This window comes from Camelus dromedarius, chromosome 19, assembly GCF_036321535.1.
Source record: "Camelus dromedarius isolate mCamDro1 chromosome 19, mCamDro1.pat, whole genome shotgun sequence".
NCBI lineage: Eukaryota > Metazoa > Chordata > Mammalia > Artiodactyla > Camelidae > Camelus > Camelus dromedarius.
In genome coordinates, this window is record NC_087454.1 from 23,006,862 (window position 1) to 23,032,274 (window position 25,413).

General features: G+C 35.3%; 1 protein-coding gene across 5 annotated transcripts in view; it reads right to left on the reverse strand.

Moving 5' to 3' along the window:
- FKBP5 (FKBP prolyl isomerase 5) overlaps positions 1–25,413 on the reverse strand; it is a 93,266-nt gene that overhangs the window by 37,216 nt on the left and 30,637 nt on the right. For 4 of the 5 annotated variants that reach the window (XM_031434864.2, XM_031434859.2, XM_031434861.2 and 1 more), the window contains 2 exons: positions 14,891–15,015; positions 9,152–9,296 (listed from right to left, as the gene is read on the reverse strand). In XM_031434864.2, the coding sequence (XP_031290724.1) occupies positions 9,152–9,296; positions 14,891–14,995 (250 nt within the window). In that variant the 5' untranslated portion in view covers positions 14,996–15,015. Of the gene's footprint in view, positions 1–9,151; positions 9,297–14,890; positions 15,019–25,413 lie in introns of all 5 variants that reach the window. The other variant, XM_031434863.2, reaches the window with a different exon arrangement.

Sequence of the window (25,413 nt, forward strand, 5' to 3'; positions counted from 1 at the left end):
TCAAAATATCAGATATACTTACTTAGTTAAAAGTGTACCTACATGCCTATTATTAAAACACACAAAAGAGAGAAAGATATAACTGAAAGGTAAAGGGTCATCCATTCCCTCCTTGTAAGAAGCCACTGTTACGTTTCTTTTGTATCCTTTCAGTGTGTGCTGTTGCTTTTAAAAGAATTTAAGACACAAATGACAGCATCCTATACATTCAGTTCTGAACTGTTTTTCTCTATCAGTAGAAAGGAGGACATCCATTTTGGGGGTTAGAAGTGCAGCCTGCTTTAACTTCAGACCGCCCAGATTAGATACCAGGTCTGCCCCTTATTAGTTGTGTGAACTTGTGCAAGTTTCCTCATCTGCAAAATGTAGATAATCATAGTTTCTGCCATATAGTTGTTATAAGAATTATTAGATAAAATATGTCAAACACCTGGCACAGTGCCTGGCATATAACATGTATTTAATAAAGGACAGTCATCATCATCATCGTAAATACATACTGATCTACCTCTTCTGCAATAGCTTCATAATATTCTAGTCACTCCCATACTGAAAAATATATTGCCAACAGTTCTCCAATAAGGCTCTTTGTCCATGTATGTTTGCCTGTTTTGTGCAAGTATATTTGGAGAGTAAATTCCTAGAAGTGCAAAGGTGATGTGCATTTTCAGTCTGACAGATATTGCCCAACTGCCCTTCCCAAAGGGCTACATCAATTTATATGCCCACATATGGTTCTAATGTGAAAACAGTCTAGAGTCCTCAGAAGAAATGTAAGGCCTGCTGCTGACAGGCTGCTTTACCGTCACTGATGCTCTTCAAAGGCTGCTGTGGTTTTTGTGTGGGCCATTGACAGCTTTTTTTTAACTCTCAACTCTGATAGTTTAAGACAAACACCTTAAACATTCTTTCAGGAAATCTCTATATTGTAGGGGAACTACTGTACATTTATTAAAGACATTTAGCCAACTACCGAGGAGCAAAGGTCTCTCTACGGACTAAGAATACGAAGGTGGCTGTTCCCTTCTTCCTTCCAAGAAACATGCAATGTAGTATGGCCAGTGGAACAGAAAGATATATGCACTGTTTTTTTTTTCAAGTGTCGTGAACACTAAAATAGAAACATGGGGCTTTTGCCTGGGGGTAGAGATTGGTGCAATCAGCAAAAACTTAATTCACAGATGGTATCTATGCTAGGCCGTGGAAGTTGGAAATATCAGCCTGTCAAATCCCCAGGAGCCCCTCACTAAATAAATCATGCATTTGCTTTTCTTCTCATTCAGGAACATTACAGCTTCTCTAACATGGAGCTTCAGACACTGAGTGAAACACACTGAGCAAAGAGCCACACTGATATGAACACAGGTATGTTTCTAAAACTGCCCATCTTGGGCATCTTTTCTTAAAAAGCATTTCCCCCTCATTAAAAAAAAAAATACATACTCAATATAGAAAGTATATAAAAGCACAGAGAATACAATAAAAAAGAACTTCTGAAACTTTGGCATCTGGGGTAAACTGTCCATTTTTTGGTTCATTTCCTTCCAATTATGTATGTCCACTTTGCATATTAAATTTTGATATATACATTATTAAAATTCTGGCCATAGTTTATTTGGTTTTGTAGCCTAGCTCTATATTGTAGCACATTATATGAACATTTTTCTTGTTAAAAGATGATAGCTGAAAACATGACTTTTAGTAACTCTATGCTATTCTATCTTTTGAATATACTATAATTTCCTGTTAATAAACATTTAGATTGTTTCTATTTTTTTTTTACTATTATAAAGTTAAAATGAACTACTGTATACCTAAATCTTTACATGATTTTTTTTTGCATAATAAAAGCATTTTACCTGACACAATCAGGACTGTGGTTGTAGGTTAATTTAAAACGTTGCTTTAAGTGAGGAATCATAAAGAAGAATTTATACATGACCTCAAACATTTCTTTTTAACTTCAAATATATCAAAGCTATTAATTCACTAACTTTGTGTTAGAAGGCCAAGGCCTTGTCTCTGAGTGTGGCTCCAGTGATAAGAGTTCCACGTCCTTTGAGCTTATTCAGTATATGTTACCGGGATTCTTCTGTAAAATGGGTGTAATTTTCCCTAAATTACAGGTATGTGACAACTAGAGAAGTTGCCTGCATACCAATTCAAATCATTCTATATAAAAATGCTGTTAAAAAACAACAACCAAAAATAATTCCATGTCATCTTTACTATATAAATCACACTTATGGTATATCATTTGCCATTTACAAGTAGATTTCTTTAAAGAGGAGTAGGAACCAGAAGATACTTGTAAAGCCATCAGCAAGCGAATACTTCTAGTAAAAATGTATTCTAATGGCCTACTTATTTTGCCTTTTACCCACGCCTAACTCAAAGCCATTTATAAAATGCTTTTAGCAATTAATCTTATTAAGTCTTTGCAAAGATGTTTAACTTAGTTTCCAAATAATTCTTTCTTACTACACTAATTTCAGTGTTTTATATACTATCTAATTAAATTATATAATGACAAGAAGTTATAATCACAATTATACAATTAAAATGGATATAAGGAGGTTTGGACTGATTTTTTAAAAATATATTTTCTTTTCTTTCTTTTTTTTTTTTTTTTTTTTGGTGGGGAGTAGATAATTAGGTTTATTTATTTTTAGAGGAGGTACTGGGGATTGAACCCAGGACCTCGTGCATGCTAAACATGCACTCCACTGCTTGAGCTATACCCTCCCCCCTTAGCCTGATTCTTAGCACTAGTCTGAGGAAGGAAGAAGCAGCACCTGACATCTGGAAACTGCCTGACACTTACAGAGGCCTTGGTGATGTCTGAAGCTGGCCTGGGGCACACAGCTAGGCCATGCTATTCTTCTGTTGGACACAACAATCTCATAAAACATCAACATCAGACAGGGTCACTCTGAGACCATGAAAAAGTGAGACAAAACAAGAACACTTCAAAATTTTGTCTGAGCATGGACAAAAAAACAAGGTCCCTGTGCAACCTACAAAATACCAAACATCCCCCTCTCCTGGTGACATGAGTGACTGCTGCTTCTCTACAGGTACAGCTTTAGTCTCACTCCAGGCAGCCCTCTTCCTAGGTAAGATTTACTAAGACACCCAAAGGATCATCCACATCCTAACAACACCCAATCCAGAGCAAATCCCTTCTTCCTTAAATCCTCCCCAAATCAAAATACAAGCCCAAATCCTATAAAAAGTCCTTTCCAACACTCTTACTGAGACACCCACAGTTTCCCATGGTGTGTGTTCTCCCTCCCTCTGAGTAATAAATCCAGCTTGTTGGACTACAGCTGCGTTCCTAGTGGTCTGTGGCTGCAGGGCACTGACAAGGCTCACTCAACTGGCTGAAGCAGAGTGTGGGACCACACCAAAGAAGAAGGAAACCAGTGGCATCATTCAGTATATTTACAAGCAGAATGGAGCCCATCAGTTAGTCTGGAGTTGGTTAAGCAGGCTTCTACCATATTTCCTCAGAATCAGTTCCTAGAAATAGAATTACTGGTCAAAGCATAAACATTTTTAAGATTCCTGTTCTTTGGGATCTTTTGATTTTTAAGGTGTTAACTGTAGCTTACAATACACCAAGAATTTATATATGCAATTTATTCTTCCACTTCAACTGGACTTCAGCTTTACTAGCTCAAACATAATTTATCAATTTCAGGAGTCCTATTCCATTTGTAACAAAATCTGAAATAAGAGTATATACTTATACAAATTTATAATATATCTATCCATAGTTAAAATGCTTTTTATATATACCCAACTGTAGGCATTTGAAAAATTTTAAAGTGAACAAAGCTTAGTATAAAAGCAATACACTGTACTTTTTCCTTTCTACAGAGTATTATATAACTTTCTGATTTAGAAAGATCAAAATCAAATTTTATAGGTTCAGCGTAGGGTCATCAGTTATAACAAGTGTACCATTCTGGTGGGGGATATTAAGAGAGGGGAGGCTATGCACATGTGGGGGTTGGAAATATATGGGAAATCTCTATATTTTCCACTCAATTTTGCTGTCAGCCTAAAACTGCTCTGAAAAATAAAATTTATTTAAAAAATCATACAATACATTTTAACATATAACATTTCTTTTAATCACTATTTTCACTTATAATAAAGACTATAGTGACCACTTTACAACATTCTAATTTTTTTCTTTAATGACTTAAAATTTTTTAATTGTGGGAAAATACATATAACACAAAATTAACCATTTCAACCATTTTTAAGTGGATAGTTAAGTACAGTCACACTGTTGTGCAACCAATCTCCAGAACTTTTTCATCTTGCAACACTACCACTCTACTCATTAAACAACACCTCATTTCCTCCTGCCCCAAATCCCTGACAAGTTAATTTTTGTATATGATGTAAAGTAAGGGTCTAACTTAATTCTTTTGTGTGTGAATATCTAGTGTTCCCAACATCACCTTGACTATGTAACTTTAACTTTTAAAATTTTTATTGAAGTATTTTGATTTTACAACATTGTGTTAGTTTCAGGTGCACAGCAAAGTGATTCAGTTGTACATATATATACACTATACAACTTTCAAATGTATGTTTGCATTTGAAATCACTGATAATACTGATGTTGTCTTTCTTTTTTTTCCTGTATATTTTTTCCTCTAATAAATTTTATTTGGTTGTCTTTTTAAATGTCTTATACAGGGCCCTGAAAATCATCCCTACTCCCTACCAAAAGTATCTGGTTATGAATAGAACAAATTAATTTTTATTTTAAGATTCTTTTAAAGTGTTCCATATGTCTTACGTTATATTTTATTTTTGCCACTTCTCTACTTAATTACTAAGAAAACTGATCACAAGATAATGACCTCTCCTTATCCTCATGGCTTATAGTTTCAAAAACAGGGAGGAAAAATAATCCGTCCTGGGACAGCCTTAATGATCAACTCTGTTAGGCTAAAGTGTTAGACATGGACCGGAAGGGAGAAGTCATGTCTTGATTATTTTTTATTTCCCAAAGAACTTAACACCACAATATTATACTCAATAAAGGAACACAGTCCACACTGCAATATCTAATTTAAATGGAGTTAGAAATTTGTTAGCTTCCTTCAGTCTACTCAGCCCTGCCTAAATCAGATTCTCCTTAATATCCATTCAGCAATGAAGTTGGAAGCATTCTGCCTCTATTGGAAAGGGCCAGGTAAAGCCAAAGAAAGTACTTCCTTAAAAATTAGCCATCTTTCTGGCTCACACTTTCGGGGAGGGTTAGGAAAATTAAATATTTGGCCTAAAAGCTTTCCTTCCAAATCCTGAATGCTCCTAAACTGCACATTAAGAAAAAAAAAGTAAACATGTTAAGAATACATTTAAGTAGGAGAAAAAAGAATATATTTAAGTGGGAACAAGAGTATCAATAGAAATACAAAGGGAGCATTTGGCTAAACCACAAACAACCCACAGGAAATTGGCTGTATGGTTACCCAGTACTAGTAAGTGTATGTCACTAGTGTTATGAATGTTGTTGAGGCTTAAAATACATGGGAAAAGATACTTCAAATAAAAATAAAACTGTAAAAATATGAATTAGGCCCATGTAACAGTAATATTTTTGCTTTTGATAAATGTCATTAACTGTATTACTCTTGTAAGAATGTCTGGTGTACAGTAAGCACTCAGTAAATTCTGCTGGACCAGGATCTACTTTGATTCTGTACCTAGTTCTGGGGCTAGTTTTAAACCTTAAGATCTAACATAACTTGAAAGAGACTGCTTGGGTTTGAATTCTGGCTCTGCCACTTCCTGTATAACTTTGGGCTAATTACTTAACCTCTCTCTGTACCTTAGTTTCCTCTTATGTAAAAAAAAAAAAAAAAAAACCAAACAAAAACAAAAGTGGTTAATTATAGTAAGTACCATAAAAAATTTAGTAAAGTGGACTTCATCAGAATTAAAAACTTTTGTTCCCTGAAAGACTAGTTAAGAAAATGAAAAGGCAAGATAGAGACTGGGAGAACATACTTTCAAAATACGTATCTGATTAAGTGCTTGTCTTGCTGAGTACAACTCAATAAAAAGATACTACTGATTTTTAAACTGGGCAAAAGATTTGAACAGATATTTCACAAAAGAAAATATACAAATGTCCACTAAGCACAAGAAAATATACTCTCAACATCACTAGTTATCAGGGAAATGCAATTGAAAATCAAAATGCAATACCGTTTCACAACCGTATTAAAATGGCTAAAGTTTAATTAAAAGACTGATAATATTAAGGGCTGACAAGGATGTGAAAAACGACCTCTCAAGTATTACTGGTGAGAATGCAAAATGGTACAGCCACTGTGAAAAACAGTATGGTAGTATTTTATGAAGGTAAATGTATGTTTACCATATGACCAACAAGTCCAATCCCAGGTATTTACCCAAAAATAAATCTACCCAACACATCTACACAAAGACAAGTATGTGTATGCTCATTATGTTATTCATAATAGCCCCAAATTGGAAACAACCCCAATGTCCAGTTTTTTGAATGGATGAACAAATTGTGGTGTTTCCATACTGTAAAATACTACTTGGCAACTCAGCATGCATGAATCTCAAAATCATTATGCTAAGTGAAAGAAGTCAAACACCAAAGATGACATCTGATTCCACTTATATGAAATTCTGGAAAACACAAACTATAGTAACAGAAACCAGATTAGCGACTGCATGGCCCAAGGTCCAGGAAGTGACAAAAGGACGTAAGAAAACTTTTTGGGGTGAGGAAATTGTTCTATATGTTGATTGTGGTGGTGGTTACCCTTAAAAGGGTAAATCTTGTTATATGTAAATAGTACCTCAAAAAAAAAAAAACCACCTCTAAGAGTCTTAGACACAAATGTTAATATGACTGTCACCTAATTATACTAAATAAATTGTACAAAGAGTCTAAAAAATAATAATAGGACTCGTGTGAGGATTAAATGTGATGACATATGTAAGGCCCTTAGCTTGGCATTCTAAATACTTCAAAAAGGTATTAGCTATTAGTCTTTCAAACATAAACTTTCCCCTTTTACCCCAATATGCTAACGACGGACTAAATTAACAGGTATTTTTACTAATAATCATGAGTCATCATGCATTTAATAAGGTTATATTAATGTTAAAGGTAGACTGCTGATATTTACTTCATTATGGTTTAATCTCAATAGTAAGAGATAAGTATAGGTATGTGAAAAATCTAAAATGACTGATTTGTTTCTCTTCTCAAATCTAGGGGAAGAATATAAGAAACAGGATTCTTATCTTCGTAATTCCCAACCATGTTAGTCACATACCAAGAGCACCAAAAACAACTTCTTTGAAGTAGCCTTTTATCAGAAATCACCAGACCTTTCCAAGGGTAGGTGGGGAAGGGGTGAGGCTTTAGTTTTCCTGGACTTATATTAACTCAGCCACTAACTTCTAACAAGCCATATGGTCCACAAAGTTCAATTTGATGTATGGGCTATTATTCTTCTTCCAAGATAAAAAAAAAATTATACTAAATTAACTGAAGACATTTAAAAGTATTTATAAAGATATCAGTAAAAATCACATTTAAGACTTGAAAATAGTGGTTCTCAACTTTTTTTCCTCAGGACCCCTTTATAGCTTAAAAATTAAAGACTGTAAGGAGCCTTTTTTTTTTTTTTGTATGTCTACTGATATTTACAATATTTAAAAAATTTAAGTTACTTAGAAATTTGTTTAAAAATAACAATAACCTCATTTTATGTAAACATAAATTATTTTTATGGAACTATATTTTCCAAAACAAAAAATTAGTGAGAAGAGTGGTGTTGTTTTACAATTTTACAAATGTAAAATATGTCTGACTTAATAAAAAACAACCAGATTCTCATATCTACTTTTGAATTCATCTGTTGCAATTTTGGTTGAAGTATATGAAGATGAATAATTACAAAAGGTAGGAGCATTAAAAAAAAAAAGGTAGGAGTATTTTAGTAGCCTAATATTCATAATTATCTGATACTACTTTGAAACTGGACAAGTGGTAGTTTCAAAGGGTAGCTGCAGTATGGAATGTGAAACCATATTAATGACCTTTTCATATTATATTACATTAAAATCCACTGGTCTAGCTTACACATCAAATGGATCTTTTTAGTCATGCATGATTTTGTAACATTTTGCATTGGTCACTGGGAAAATGTTGTTCACTGAGTTATATAATCTTCCAAATGTTACCACATTTCCTTGTATAATATTTAAAAAATTACATTCATTAATACCTACTGATCTCATCAGAAGTCTTAAGTTTTGGGAAGCTGTCAAGCTCTGAGTGGCAGATACAAATTTTCCAGAACTGAAACTTTCACTTGAAAACTCAATGGTAACAAATATTGTCAGTTGTTTTCCTTTAAGTGACAGGCTCACTTCATTCATTTGCAAGAAAGTATCTGCCAAATACGGAATAATCAAGTCTGAATAATCACAGCTTGCCCTTTCAAATAAAAATGGTGCTTCATGAAAAAATGTAGCTGGTTCAGCTCTCAACTCAAGCAAGTGCACAAGTGCCTTTCTTTGAGATGACCGCTGTACTTGGGTGTGCAGAAGTGCTCTATGTGTGCTTCCTGTTCTGCCACAAACATAAAAACAATGAGAAACTCAAGGATTAGGATTTAATAGCCCTGATGTTTTTTATACTTTATCAAGGACATTCTTAAGTGAAACTGGTCTTCCTTTTTTTTTTTCTTATTTAAACAGTGAGTGAGGGCAGTGAAGAATATACTACTGCTTGTATAATTTGGTGCCATTGCCTAGATCTGTGCTAAGGCAACAGCAATTTTTTTTTTTTTTAACCAAAGCAGCTTTGGTACCATCAGTGCAAATGTCAACATAATGAAAAAAATAGATAACATATTAGTATTATTATGAAAGTAATTTTGACATTATGGACCCCCTAAAATAATCTCAAGGACCCCCCCCCCCCCAGGGATCCACAGACCATAGTGTGAGAACTACTGCTCTAAAATATGTTTACTTTTGTCAAGGATAGGATCCACTAGCTCCTATATAATACAAATAGCAATAAATTTAAGCAAATCACAACTCAAAAAAAACCAAAAAACCTTCTTACCTTTGCCAAGACTAAAGACAAATGGTTCGTTTCTATCATGACTGGAATCAAACTTCTTCCCATTTGACAATTTTCCTTTGTAATGGACATAAACTTTGTCTCCAATCATTGGTGTTTCCTCACTATTCCCCACTCTTCTGATAAGCTAGAAAAGACCAAATGTCAGGGAAAAGGAGGTGAAACATTTTACTTCTAATCAAGAGAATAAAAACGTCAGTCTATTCTACATCACCCAGGCAGATTTACAAACTTTTACCTGTCCTTTCTAAAGGCTTCACTCCCAGTTCTCTCAATAATCCTCATTGTTAGCAAACTGTCCTGTGCTACTCTAAATCTTTCATACTATATTTAATTTTATTGTTAATCACACTTTTCTCTCAAAATAATTAACTAACAGTTCCTGCTGCATTGGTTTAATGCCCCATGCTTTCACACTAAAATCTCTCAAAACTCCATGTACAAACTGAATTAGACCAAAAAGATTAGCTGACTTTCACAAACATTCAAAAAGAAGTCTGAAGCAAAGTTTCAAAGGTGAGATTTTTACTTCCCTCCTTTGCTAAAATCATTAGCTTTTGACTAGATTCCACTAGTTTGGTTTAATTTCAGAAAGCCCAGTTTCCTGTTATAACAGGTTATTTCTTACTATCTGAAGAATATTCAATGTGTGAAAAAAAGTATCACTGCACAGTTTGATATGATACCAAATAACTTGTTTTCTAGTAAAGGAAATGCCAAAAAAGCTCAAAGTTGAAAAATATTTAGCTATCTTAAAATCCAGCATACTTAATTTTTGTTTTTGGCAGAGCAAACCACTAATGCAGTTGGTCAGTTCTGGGAAAAAAATCAAATCCAGGCATATGGTGGTATAATTTATTCTGTCAATCACTTATGCCTAATTAATCATTTTGTTAGATAACAGAGATGGTACCTAAAGTCCAATAGACATCTTCTGAGGGGAGGGGTTTGAATTTTTTTCCGAAGAATTCAATTATTTACTTCTAAATTCTTTTTTTGAGCCATGTCCCCCCTAGGCCCACCCTCATATCACCACATAAACACTGTGAACTTAGATTCTACAACTTTCTTCGTCTACAAAAACCCAGACATTCTTTAAAGGAAAAAAATGATTACTGCAACTCCATAAGAAATCTGTCTGAACTAACCAATGAACTCAGTAAAGTTGCAGGATTGCAAAATCAACACACAGAAACCATTTCTATATGCTGACAACAAAATATTCGATAAAAATATAAAGAAAACAATCCCAGAAATGCAAAGCAAAACCACAATGAGGTAAATACACATACACACAATGCAATATTATTCAGCTATAAAAAAGAATGAAATCTTGCCATTTGCTACAACATGGATGGACCTTAAGGGCATTATGCTAAGTGAAACAGATCAGATAAAGACAAATACTGTGTGATCTCACTTACATATGGACTCTAAAAAAAGAAAAGAAAAAAACAACTAAGTTCATAGATACAGAGAACATAAACAAATTGGTGATTACCAGAGACGAGAGTTTGAGAGGAGGGTGGGAAAAAATGGGTGGAGTCAGAAGATATAAACCTCCATTTGTAAAATAAGTCACGGATGTAATGTACAGTATGGTGCAATAGTCAATAATATTGTATTGCATATTCGAAAATTGCTAACAGATCTAAAAAGCTCCCATCACAAGAAAAAAAAATTACCTATGTATGGTGACAGATGTCAACTAGACTTATTGTGATGATCATTTCACAATATATGCAAATGTCAAATTGCTATGTTGTATACCTGAAACTAATATAACGTTATATGTCAATTATACCTCAATAAAAAAAAATTCCATTCAAAACAGCATCAACAGCTATCAAATAATTAGGAATAAATTTAACCAAGGAGGTTACAATGAAAACTATAAGATTCTTATGAAAGAAACTGAAAAAGGTAAAAATAAATGGAAACATATCCTATGTTCATGGATCAGAAGAATTAAAAACGTTAAAATGTCCATACTATGAAAGACATCTATAGATTTAATGCAATCCATATCAAAATTCACTATGGTATTTTTCACAGAAACAGAAAAAAATGCTAAAATGTGTACAGACCAAAAAGGCCCCCAAAAGCCAAGGCAATCCTGAGAAAGAACAAAGCTGGAGGCATCACATTTCCTGATTTCAAATTATATTATAAAACTATTGAAATTAAAACAGAATGGTACTGCCATGAAAACAGGCACATAGACCCATGCAATAGAACTGAGAGCCCAGAAATGAATCCGAGCATATACAGTCAACTAATATTTGATAAGGGAGCCAAGAATACTCAATGAGGAACAGATAATCTCTTCAATAAATGGTGCAGGGAAAACTGAATAATTACATGCAGAAGAATAAAACTGGACACCTATCTTACACCACTCATAAAAATTAACTCAAAATTGATTAAAGACTTAAATATGAGATCTGAAAATCTAAAACTCCTAGAAGAAAACAAGGGGAAAAAGCTTCTTGACATTGGTCTTGGCAAGAAATTTTTGGATATGACACCAAAAGCACAAGCAACAAAAGCAAAAATAAGTGGAACAGCAAACTAAAAAGCTTCTGCACAGCAAAAGAAACAATCACCACAGTAAAAAGGCATCCGGTGGAATGGGAGAAATCTGTGCAAAACATATCTGATAAGGGGTTAATATCCAAAATATACAAGAAACTCATACAAATCCATATATTTAAAAAATCCAATTAAAAATGGGCAGAGAAAATGAATAGACATTTTCCCAAAAGATATACAAATGGCCAACAGGTACATGAAAAGACACTCCACATCACTAACCATCAGGGAAATGCAAATCAAAACCACAATGAGACATCATCTCACATCTGTCAGAATGGCTGTTATCAAAAAGTGAAGAAATAACAAATGGTGGTGAGGATGTGGAAAAAAGGGAACCCCTGTGCACTGTTGGTAGGGATATAAATTGGGACAGCCACTATGGAAAACGATATGAAGAGTCCTCAAAAAATTAAAAATAGAACTACCATTTGATCCAGCAATTCCACTTCTGGGTTTAAATCCAAAGGAAATGAAGTTACTACCTTGAAGAGATATCTGCATTCCCATGTTCACTGTGGCATTATTCACAAAAGCCAAGCTATGAAAGCAAATGAAGTGTCCATCAATGGATGAGTGGATAAAGAAGATTGTGTGTGTGTGTGTGTGTGTGTGTGTGTATCACACTGGAAAATCATTCAGCCATGAGAAAGAAGGAAATCATATTTGTTACAGTACAGATGTACTCTGAGGGGATTATGCTAAGTGAAATAAGTCAGACTGAGAAAGACAAATGCTGTGTGACACTGCTTATGTGCGGAATCTAAAAAAGCTGAACTCACAGAGAGAGAATAATGGGTGCCAGGGGCTAGAGGATGGGAGAAATGGGGAGAGATTGGTCAAAGGGTATAAACTTCCAAGTTATAAGACAAATAAATTCTAGGGATCTAATGTACAGCATGGTGACTAAGTTAACAGCACTGTATTATATACCTGAGAGTTGCTAAAAAAATAGCTCTTAAATGTTCTCACCACAAAAAAGAAATTATTATTTGAGGTGATGGAGGTGTTAACTAACTCTACTGTGGTAATCATTTCAAAACATACAAGTGTATCAAATCATCACATTGTACACCTTCAACTTACATAATATTTCAATTATATCACAATAAAGCTGGGAAAAATCATTATAATTTTAAAAATTAAATTAAGAGGTTTAAAAAAAAAAAAAAAGAATCACTACTGCCCTTCTATGACTCAAAGGGAAAAAAAGTTTCAAAAAAATATAATCTGAAAGAAAGCACATGATATTCTAAAAGTTCTCATGTTCATGAACTGCATGCAGTATCTGGGAGCCTGAGCCTCACATGGAGATTCTGCTTTTCTAGGACTATAACCAAGTAACTGGGCATATGGGATGAATGGCTACCAGGGCATCAGAGAGCTGTTCACATCTGCACATGACACTACTGTATTACTTTAGGTTTCCCCAGCAAGGTGAATTTAGTGTCAAAATCTGGAGTTGTCCTGAGAATACAATCTAGTCTCAATTCATGTTAAAAATGTAAGCTCCACAAAGAAATTTTATCTTCCTAAGCTAGTTTCTGACTTCCCAGATCTGCCTTGGTCTTTAAAAAAACACACACACACACATACATATAAAATGGTTAATAAGAGAGAGTACTACAGGCATGGCACTGTGCTAAATGCTTTATGTAATCCTGACAACTCTTCGAGGTAGGCAGTATTATTATTCTAATTTTACAAATGAGGAAACTTCATCTCAGATAGGTTACTAAATTGCCCTAGGTCACACAGTTAATAGACCTATTTAATCTTAACCAAAGCCTCATGGTGAAATCTGAGGCTCTAGGCACTGATAAATGACTTAAAGGGCTTATAACCTAAAAATGCTTCTTACAGGCCTAAAAATCTTGTTAGATTTACTCGCTAGAACAAAGCAGGACCTGAGGCAAGCTGGGGACTGTGTTCTCTGCACGGGTGCTCTGAAAAGATGAAAGAGAAGAACTTAAACAGAGGTGGGGAGATGCTGAGAACAGCCTACAGAATTTCCACTGTCTCAAGAGGCATCCTGGAGTCTGGGATGAGGAACTCACATAGCTACAAGGTTGAGAACCCTCTGAATGAAGATATCATGATATATATATATCTATAGCACAGAGCCCTTTTTCTACAGGTATATGTCTTCAAATGTTGGCTTGGCACATGGCAAGCAAACAGTAAAACATGTATATTCAGAAGAGATTTGGGTGCAGAAAACTTTCACATAAGCAAGGTTATCCAAAACAAACTAAAAACTTATTTGCTGATGACATGAGGCAATAGTAAAACTCAGTTTAGTGGTAATATTTAGAATTCGTGAGATGATCTTCAGCAAAAAAAATTAAGTCAACTGTACAAACCTTGAATGTGTAACAGTGTAGAAGAAAGAACAACTTAACATGACCAAAGCCATTTAACCTTTCTTTATTACATGGAATAATAACACATATATGTCTTTCATATATAAATGGAAGAATCAAAAGGTGCTCTGATTGTTTCATAAGACAATTGTGAGATACAAATAAAAAACACACGTAAAAATGCTTAATTACAGAGTGAAAAAAGTGTTTTTAAGGAGGAAAGTTGATTCAAAAAGTGAGATATGTTCTCTCATGAAACCACACAAAAAAATCTTCACTGTATACACTAACACTGTTTGTATGTAAAAAACAAATCTTTTTGAACTTTAAATTAGCTTTTCTTTTTCCTTTAAAAAATTTTTGTTGAATTGTTATTAGCTAGCTTTAATATACTTAAATAACACCTGTTTGTACGTTCTGCAAATAGGGAGACACAGTCTTCTGGAGTCAGACATAACTAGGACCTGACCCCAGATCTGCATTTACTAAGAAATATGATTTGAGGCAAGTTAATTTACCTAGCCCGGTCTCTATTTTACCATCTATAACCTGGATTAAAAACAAACCTCAAATCTAAAAACAAAAACAAAAACAAAAACAAAAACCCAAACCTCATTATGAAGATGAACTGAGTATCTGGCACTTAGTAAGCCTCAATAAACATTATCCATTGCCACCTTCAGCCAAAAAAGCAAAAAAAGATTTTTATAAACAATCTTTCCAGATAGCAGATTTCCCTACACATCATTCACCCTTGTGGTCTCACCTTTAATACTCCTCTATCTTTTTTGGAGGTAATATCCTCTCCCTGTTCAGCAACAGCTGCTGCTGGGTTTTCTCCATTGTTCTTGGCACCTTCATCAGTAGTCATTGTCTTTTACAAGTAGAAACCTGCTGAGAAGAAACATATTTTAGCTAGGAAAAAACCACTTCTTTATGCATCTTAAAATGCCCCCAGGAACTGAGCTTTACCTGACCCAGGATTTCTTAGATCCAATAAGGTTAAACACTGAAAACAAAAATAAAAACATTTGCTAGGAGCATGTACTGATGTCATGAGGCATGTAAATAAAACATCATCCAACTCTTCAATTTCCCCTCCAGCTCTGGTCCCAAATTAGAGAGCAGTACAAGTCAGGTTTGGTAGTGATTATATTCCTTAGCATGATTACACATTGAGAAGTAGTCCTTTCAAAACTCTGAAAACAACCTCTCCTTACAGCCATATTCTTGACAGAGAATTAAGAACTTATCAGGAAATATGATGAAGGAATGACAATATATCACAGTGGTAAACAGAACAGCCTTCAGAAACTGACAGACCCCAGACTGAGTCCTAGCTCCAGCAATAACCATTTGACATTTGCAGACTTACTTAACTTCACTGAGCCTCAGTTTCATGTCCATAAAATGGAAATAGTGTTTGTTCATAGTTACTGTGAGGCACTAATGACATTACAGATGTTAAGAGATTAGCAGAGTCCTAACTTAAAAATGTAAACACTTATCGTGATTATTATTGGGTCTTCTACAGAGCCACATTTTTCATTTTCTGCTCAAAAGACCTACAGAATGAGCTTCTCCTCTACAAAAGCACTCAAGGTCCTCCACAACACGATCCTAACCTATCTTTCAGGTCAAGCTTCCACTACTTTCTTTTACTACCTTTCATGCAGCTCATGCTCTAGCCAAACCAGACCAAGGTCCCATAACAAGCCCCGTGCTTTCCCATCTCCATGCTTTTGGTCACTCTTTTTCTTCCCCATTTGTCCCACTCAAATGCTACTTCCATCGTACCAACCTTGACCTTGTACTTGGCAGCTGACTGCCCTTTTCTGTACTTTCTTAGCTCTTCCTTGACTTTTTACCTATAATATATTCATAAGAAGACACACTTGGATTTTAAAGACCCTTGAGAACAGGGTCATGCTTTGTTCATATTTACATTCTCTAGAATGCCTCTACCTTTGAGACTAGTGAGACAGAAATGGCAAGGAATTTGGAGTTCCTACGGCATCTGATGTTGCCTACTTTAGCTTCTCAAAGCCTTTTTCCTCTACTTGTGTAATTAGAATAAAAATATATCTTTTCACAGAGTGATCTTCTAGCTTAAATGGTATAATTTGATGTTAAAAGTATACTACTGCAATGTTAGTGCTTATTAATATTATCATTCACCCAAATGACAGACACTTTTTTTTCATGCAAGGCAAATACCAACAGGCTAATCAACAGACAAAATAAAACACACCTCATTGGCTGCTACCATGATGAATTCTATCCTGCTCTCCTGGTGAGCAGGGAAAGTCCAGACTTAATCACTTCTACAGCTATTCAAATTAGGTTAATAATGGACATAAGGCTCCCTAAGTCACCTGCGGGACCCTCTGGCCTACACGGTCAAAAAGAGCTATTTTACAGCTGTGAAAAATGTCTTACTGATACAACTGATAATTAGACAACTAAATATAGTTGATATAGTTAATTTCCAAATGACCTAAATTTACTTCAGTGTAAACAAAGACACAAATGAAATTTTGCTGTGCCCAAAAATCTTCAAAGAGAACACTAAAAACCAGGGGCTAAGCCCCTTTGCTTTATCTTCTAGTACAGTTTATGCCAAACACAAAAGATCCAAATGCTTGGCTCAGGATAAGGGAAAGGCCAGAACAAAGCATTCTCAAACGAACAACTACAAAAGTTAGGTACGCAGTTGTTGTATGTGATTCCGGGCAAGACAATTAGGAAAAGCAGATGAACAGAGCTGGCTCCCAGCTTCTGGTAACCTACACTTAGACTTCTCTGATGCATAGAAACTTGCAGAAGGCACCTCAAAAACAGGAGAAAAAGATCTTTTAAATATTTTGGACATCATGGACCAATATATCCTTGGAAAAATATATGTACACAAAAAAATTTCCCGTGGCTTTACATATACACTGGCAACCATCAATAAACCCCTAGGGAAATCTTGGATTAAATCAACAAATTAAAACCACCAGGCGAAAGGTTATTAGGAAACAGGACAGTCACACAATGTCAAAGCATGAACCTACAGATTATTTATTATTAAAAAAAAGGGAAAAGGGCCTTCCAATGAAGTGATTTGACAAATCTCCCCTTAACACAAGTGATCTACATCATGACCAAACTCTGCATCACCTATATGAACACAAATTGGTATCACTGTGCCTCCTGATGTGATGTAAGGGGAGGTATGCATGTGGTATTCCTACCAAAAAAAAAATTAACCTGAAACCAATCAAGAAGAAAAGACAAAACTAAGTTGTGGAACATTCTACAAGACAAGTGGCCTAGACTCCTCAAAATAATAATGTTATGAAAGACCAAAAAAAAAAAAAAAAAAGAAAACAAAACAAAAGAAAATGGGCCTGCTCTGCTTTAAAAAAGACTAAAGAGACACAACAATCAACTGCAGTGTGTGATCCTTGGCTGGATCCTGGATTAGGGGGACAAATTTTATGGAAGTCCATTTTGGAGAGAATTAGAAAAATCTGGAAAAACAGACTGCACCTTACCTTATTATTACTGTAAAATGTTAGTTTTCTGGGGTGGGCTGTTGTATTGTGGTTTTATACACAATAATACCCTCATTCTTTGGAAACACAAGCTGAAGTATTTAGGGGTGAAGTGCCACGATGTCTGCCATTTAGTTTCAAACCATTTGAGAGCGTGCATGCATGAACACAAGTATCACAAAAAAACTAAAAACAAAGCATTCAGAAACCATGACTACAAAACATCCAAAGGCAATGCCTTTCTTTTAAATGTTCATCATTTAAGGATCAACTAAATTTTTAAATGAAAATACTGTCAATCAAAAAACAAATTCTTTCGATTCCAACCCTCCCCACTGGAAACAATGGCTTGCTAAAATTCAAAAAAATAGGGAACTTGTATAAGTTGATTTGCAAGTTTTGTAAATCTCATTTGGTAAAGAATTTGCTCTTCATTTTTGGTTTCTACCACTTCAAGGGATATAAGTAATCTCTGTAATTTCTGAATGGTTCTGAATAGTATGAAGCCCATATAAGGTAGTATGAATAATTAAAACAAAAAATAAACATGACACAAACTTTCTGAACTTTCAAAGAAAGATAATCTAAAAGAATAAAGAAATAAACTGAACTTTCCAGGTATCTTCCTTTAATTCCACTTATGCCATCTGGGGTATAGATTTTTGTAAGCAGACAAAACAAATACGTTAAAGAAACTTCTTTCTTGATCTAGCATTAGTTAAAAAAAAAAAAAGGCAGTAAGAACAGACAATTCCTAAAAACCTATAAGACATTGAGAAAGTTTCACTTTTTTCATAAGAGCCTTTTCTTCTTTCCCAGTCTAGGTTTATTCTGGATTTAAAATCACTATGTAGCTATGGATATTAATCTATGATAAAGCTCACTGTTTCGAACTGTCCAAAGGGGGAAATTGTTGCCCAGTGCCTCAGAGAGGGAACACACAGTTCGTTCTGTTACGGACATGCCAGATAAGCATGCACTCTCCAAAGTGCTAGTCAGCAAACACCTGAGATGTCACAGAAAAATGAGACGCTTAAAATTTCATCAACAGTATACGGAAAACTTCAGTTAACATAACTAAGTTGTCATATTCCCCCAAATAAGAAGTCACTTTAAAGCTTTATCCACTAATTCTCCATGTATATTACTTACTGTGTAGTTGTTCCCTTTCTTAAAATACAGGTATCTTGTATCACAGATTATCCTACTTACAGGAGAGCTTCCAGAAAGGAGACAAAAAAGAATATAGGAACTGGCTACTTTGCTGGAAGCACAGGAAATTACAGCAGCATTCTTTCTAAGTATACACGTGCCTGGACCACAAAGGCTTTCAGTCTCCTAAAACTAAAACATGAAAGAAAACACAAGGAAGGAGGTATATCTAAGGCTTGTAACTTAATACAGGGTAAGTGCAAATAAATTTGAAAATACCCATGTAAGGATGAACTGGAAAGCTCTCATTAAATTTCTTTTTTAAATTTTTTATATTAAAAATTATTTATTTTATTTTGGGTTTTTTTTTTTGGGGGGGTGGATTCGGTTTATTTATTTTTTAAATGGAGTTACTGGGGATTGAAGCCAGGACCTCCTACATGCTAAGCATGTGCTCTACCACTGAGCTATACCCTCTCCTTCATTTACTTTCAACCCTAGGCCTCCCTCAAACATTCAAGTCCAGTTAACACAAGAGCATCAGAAGTAGTTATCTACTTGTAGACAAGACATAATGTATGAGGGAGAGAAATACGCATGCAGAGGAAATGAGATCAAATATTGAGAGACAATACACCTATATGAAACTGCACACTACATTTATTCACCTGCTTTCCCCCAGTTAATTTCCCTCCTCCACACTGGAGCAGGGAACGGGGAGATGACGAACAATACTCTTATACATCTCATACATTTATTTTTTCTCCTTTAAAAAAAAGATACACAAATATCTCATGTGAGAGAAGATACACAAATAGCCAATAAGCACATGGAAATGTGTTTGACGTCATTAGTCATAAGGGAAATGCAAATCAAAATCACAATGAGATACCACTTCACACCCAGGAGGATGGCTGTTATCAAAAAAGGAAAAATGACAAGAGTTGGTGAAGACATAGAGAAATGGAAACTTCATGCATTGCTGGTGGTCATGTGAAAGGGCACAGCCTCTGTGGAAAAGTTTACTGGTTCCTCAAAATATTAAACATAGAATTACCATATGGTCCAGCTAGTCCACTCCTAGGTATGTATCCAAAGAAGAGAAAGCAGAGATGCAAACAGATACCTGCATACCAATGTTCAAAGCAGTATTATTCACAATAGCCAAAAGATGGGGAAAAATCCAATTGTCAATAAACAAAATATGGTATGTGTGCATAGATGTATCATATATTATTAAAATGAGTATTATTCAGCCATAAAAAGGCATGAAATTCTGATACATGCTACAATGCAGATCAACTTAAAAACATCAGGCTAAGTGAAATAAGCAAGACACAAAAGGACAAGTATTGTATGATTCTACTTTTATGTGGTACCTAGAATAGGCAGGTTTATAGAGACAGAAAGTAGAAGACAGATTACCAGGGACTGGGGGAAAGGGGACTAGACAGTAGCTGTTTACTGGGTACAGAGTTTGTGTCTGAGAAGATGAAAAAGTTCTGGAGAAGAGTGGTGACAGCTACACAACAATGTGAATGTACTCACTGTCAGTGCACTGTACATTTAGATATGGTTAAAATAGCACATTTTATGTTATGTATATTTTACCACATTTTTTTAAAAAAGAAAGAAAAGGAAATCTGAGGCCGAAGTAGACAGTAATTAACTTAACAGAATGGTCAGCCAGACTTAACTTCTCTCTCTTTAATCCTCCTACTTTCCCCTTAACTGAGGATGCCTTTCACATTTTGAGCACAATTCCAGAGTTGAGCCTTCCCAAGTGACTCCTGCATCAGTTCTTCAGGGACCAAAGGCTCTGGGATGTCCAATCATGAAGACAGGAGAGGAGAGAGGATACTAAATGGAACTACCACTTTATAGCTACAAATTATTTCCTCCTTTATTGTATCTCTTAGATACATACAATGCTTTGGTAAACTCACTTTTCTTCTCAATAAGTACTGAAGAAAGCAAAGTTCATAGACCATATTTATAATTATTCCTTCTCTGACTGCTTACTTGGAAGAATTACTGTTCTTAAATAAGTAGGAGGCCAAGCATTATATTAGTACTAAAACAACAACCAATAAATCTAGAAAATATTAGATCATCCAAATGCCAAAGGTTGAAAGACAGTACTAAGTTATCAACTTTCCCCCAAGATGACACTGGAGCGACAAAAATATTTGTAAAGCTCTCAGCTCGAAAACAAGAAAAGTTGTATCACTGAACTAGAACGCAGATGAGATTAGTCTGAAGGAGAGAACAAAGAAGAGCAAACTGCCTTCTAAACACCAACTGCAAGAACAGCTTTCCCTAGGGAGCCTGGTCAGCATCAAAAAGAGCAGGAGAAAGCCAGAGGAATTAAGCAGAGAGGCATACCTGGGGAAGAGAGCAGACGCTGTTCAGATCAGTTAGGCCAGGTAGATTTCTCTCCCTCCCCAATGCACAAGGTGGTTCCCATTTTTCTCTGTGGAAGATGTAAGAATTTTCTTTATTCTTGGAGTTTGGATATATCTCCAGGATATATTGTGGAATCTATCTTCTTTCCTTAATTCCTGCAGGGGCCTTAACATCCTGGTGCATAATTGCTGAAGATAAGTCTTTGGGGATTTCAGGAAAGTTCCTACTGTGTTCTTCAGTGTCCATCCTCTGCTTCTAGAAGTCTTATTAGACAGACTTCAGGCATCTTGGTTCTCTATCCTTCAGGTCTCCTAAACATGTTTTTCTGGGATAAACATTAGAATCACCTGGGAATCTTTAAAAAGCCACCGATGCCTGGACCTATTCTCAGAGAGTCTAGATTTAACTGGTCTGTGGTCAGAACATCAGTGTTTTTAAAAAGCATCTCAGATGACTCTAAGGTGCACAGGGCTTAGAAATAATGATTTTTCTCTCGAATTCCATCTCCATCTTTTAGCTCTATATTCTAAGAAATTTCCTTTGATGGAATTTCTAGATCACCATTTGGTTGTCAGCTATGTCCAGTGTGTCATTTAACTTGTTCAAAGAATTTTTTTAAATGTTTATTTCCGTATACTCTTTTATTATCTGCTCACTTTTTCTTAGCATGTCCTTATTTTATGGATGCAATTACCTCTCAAATATTTCTGAAGATTCTATTTAGAATAAAATGGGACATCTCCTAAGAATAAGTATCAGGCTAAAGCTTTCTTAAGGAAAAAATGCTGATTTTATGTAGCCCCTGGCATCTCCCAAGGGCACTGGGCAGTGGTAAAGGTTGAGAAGTTAAGAACTAGAAATGAGAGAAAGGCAGCATATTGTAGTGTAAAAGTTAAGTAGAAGGGGAACGTATAAGATGTAAAAGTGACAGGTGAAAATTTTGATACTTGTTCTAGCCTTACAAAGAGAACAAGTAAAATGCTTTAGGTGAAAGGGGAGTGGAAAGTGAAGGCTTAAGAAGAAAGAACTAGTTACAAGCTTAAATACACAGGGGAGTCACAGGGAAATGAAAAGTAATGATTTAAGAGTAGGAAGAGCAAAAAAAAAAAAAAAAAAAAAAAAGAGTAGGAAGAGCACAGGCATAGATCTGTTCATCAATTAAACACTTACAGACTGCTTAAGTTATAGCCGAATCAACTATAGCTAAATGAAAGTATTCTAAAGCTTCTCCTCAAGAGGAATGTTTAAATAAAAAACCAACAAATTCACACTATAAAAATACTATGCAGTCTTTGAAAAGGATGAGATGAATCCATAGGGAAATCACTGATCTAAGAGTCTAAATATTCCAAAAGCATCAAAACAACTGCACTGAGAAAGGGTTTTATAGATGTCCATCCACTAAAAAAGGAATCATTGTAAGACATGAAATGTATTATGATACATAGGGCCCAGTGATGATTTCGTCCTCCGGGCTGTTTAAACAACAACAACAAAAAAGTCAGTTGATGATGTCACAAAGGGATAATACATGTGGTACAGACAATGTGGTATAACGTAATTACTTGCAGCAACCAACCATGCCTCCTAGTTGTTTACAGATTTTGGTGCATACAATCATTTTAAAGCACTAGGTTACAATTACACAAATATTACCCATTACGTGCCACAATGTCTTTTTCACCATTGTTTTTCCTTCGTGTTAAGACAGCTGAACTCTGGAAACACTAATATGGAACATGCAAGGTCTTAAGCACTCCACATAAACAATCTTCTAATGATGACACAAAAAAATGGAAAGACATCAAGATGTATCAGTAAGTGAATGGTGAGCTGCAAAAAAATTTGTAGTATGACCCTATTTTTAGGAAGAAAATAATGTGTATTTGCTTATATATACAAGGAGGACATATTTAACCACCATTAAAAGTGTTACCTCTGGAGAAAGAGATTGTGGGGAGAGGGGACAAGAAGAAATTCCCATTTTTTAGATTTCATTTTGTATCATTTAAATAGTTTAACACTAAGCATATATTACTTCCATGATATTTTTTTTTAACTTAGGACAAAAAGATGAAACATTTCTCAGTTGCACTTATCAGGACTTTTTATTATTTTTGTTCAATTTAATTCTAACATTTTAGAGTGTCTTCTATGTAGAGGAAGCAAACTCTGATTGAGCAAGGGGTGCTTGTGAGATATCCAGAAGGCAGTCAGAGACGAGGCCTGGCTCAGGAGAGAAGTCTGGGTTGACAGTAGACATTGAGGAGTTATCAGATTCTACCAGGTACTTAAAAGCATAGCTGCAATTACTTCTAAGAAAATAAAATAGTGGTTCTCAAAAACTTTTAACATCCAAACCTCACTTCTGATTACTAGGACTTGTGGCAGTACAGCTGAACAGTTTTAAAAACTCAAACCATCGCTGAAGAAGTCAACAATATCACTAATGACAGATTAAAAAAACTCACAGCACTTTCAAAGTACTATTGCTCTCACTGTCCTTTAATATCACACCACCGTTCAAATAACACCATTTCTTTTGAGGCAAGCACTAGAATCCACCTCTGGTACTTTCTTGACTTTACACACTGCCTCTTACCTCTCACTCGTAGCCTGCTTCACACCAAGTCACGACATCCCTTAGCTCAAAGGTACATCTGTCGGAAATTGTATTACAGTTGTGACAGAGACTGCTAGTAATTCTCAATATCCTTTTCCCCGCTTCTTCCTTAGTAATAAAACCTCTACTTGTTAACTAGACATGGAGCTTTCCAGAATGAAGCCCGTTTCCTCCCGTGCAGCTAAGTGTGGCCATTTGACTAAATTCCAGCCAGTGGGATCTAAGGAAAATATATCCATAAAGGAGCAGGCAGCCAGCTCAGGGGGAAGAATACTAACATACATCTTAGTTGAAAGCTGAAAGATAAGGACTCATTTTCCCATTTAGTCAACAAGTATCTATTGAGAACCTACTATGTACCAGGCTCTGTTCTAGGCAATGGAGATATAGCAGTAAACAACAGAAAATAATTTCTATCTCCATGGAACTTACATTCTGATAAGGGTAAAGACGATAGGAGTGAGCCTCTATTACTTATTCATGTTTCTGATAGAAAAATTAAATTTCTACCTGTGCCACAGTGGTAGATTAACTTGGGTTGATTCATTAGGGCCAAACAGCTTGATTCCAAGTCTGCTGATGATTTCTAAGAACAGGCCAACACAGTAACAGATGGCAAAGGTCTGTAAACACTGTATAGGCAGAGGATGTGTCCTGTTCATTTTTGAAACCCTCCTCCCCTAACCTAGTGTAAGTGGATGGCATAAAAGAGGCACTCAATAAACACTGGAATGAATTGTGATTTTCAAAAGCAATCAATACAAAGATGGTAAAATGTGAGACTGGAAGGAATCAGTACTGAAATATCATTTCCAGTTGACTATATTCCTTCTCTAAATCTACTCTGAAAAATCTAATCTGGAGAATTACATCGTACCTTAGAGTTCAACCACAGGGCAAAAATAATACTCTATTCTAATCATAGTAGTAATCAAGAAAACTCGAGCATAATTAATACATCCTGGAAGTGCACTGTAAGCATATGTTTGTGCATACATACAATAACAGATTTACTAATTATATCAGTTTGACTTAAACCTGGGCAGTCAAAAGCACAGGACCACACCTCGCTGTCAATCTCTGAGTATACACTAAAGAGTAATTGGAGGAAGAGATGACTCAAAGCTGGAATGCAGAAGAAAGAAACCTAAGATAAAAATTCTGTATAATATCGCACCCTCCTAAAGTCTCATTAAAGCATTGTAATATAAATTAAGCAGACTTAAAACACGTTTTCACTATATGTTTCCCAAGGGTCCATCATGTATGTCCAAGAGTAAAACTGTCCAAGAATAGCATTTTAGGTCTGCGAACAAAGCCTAAAACGTAGAAGGAACAAAAACCTTGACCACCTTAATTCCCCACCATGAAAATGTGGAAGGAAGACAGGGACTGAGGATAGAGGAGGGAAAGAGTGCTGCTCCCAAGCCTGATGACCAGAGGCCTCTGTCTGGGCACTGGGTTTTGAGAACAAATGAATGTTCCATAACAGGAGAGGCTCGGTATTTGCAGAGAAGTCTGGGGAAAAATGGAATCTTTAGGACTGTAACAGATTCTATGCAGGAAGAA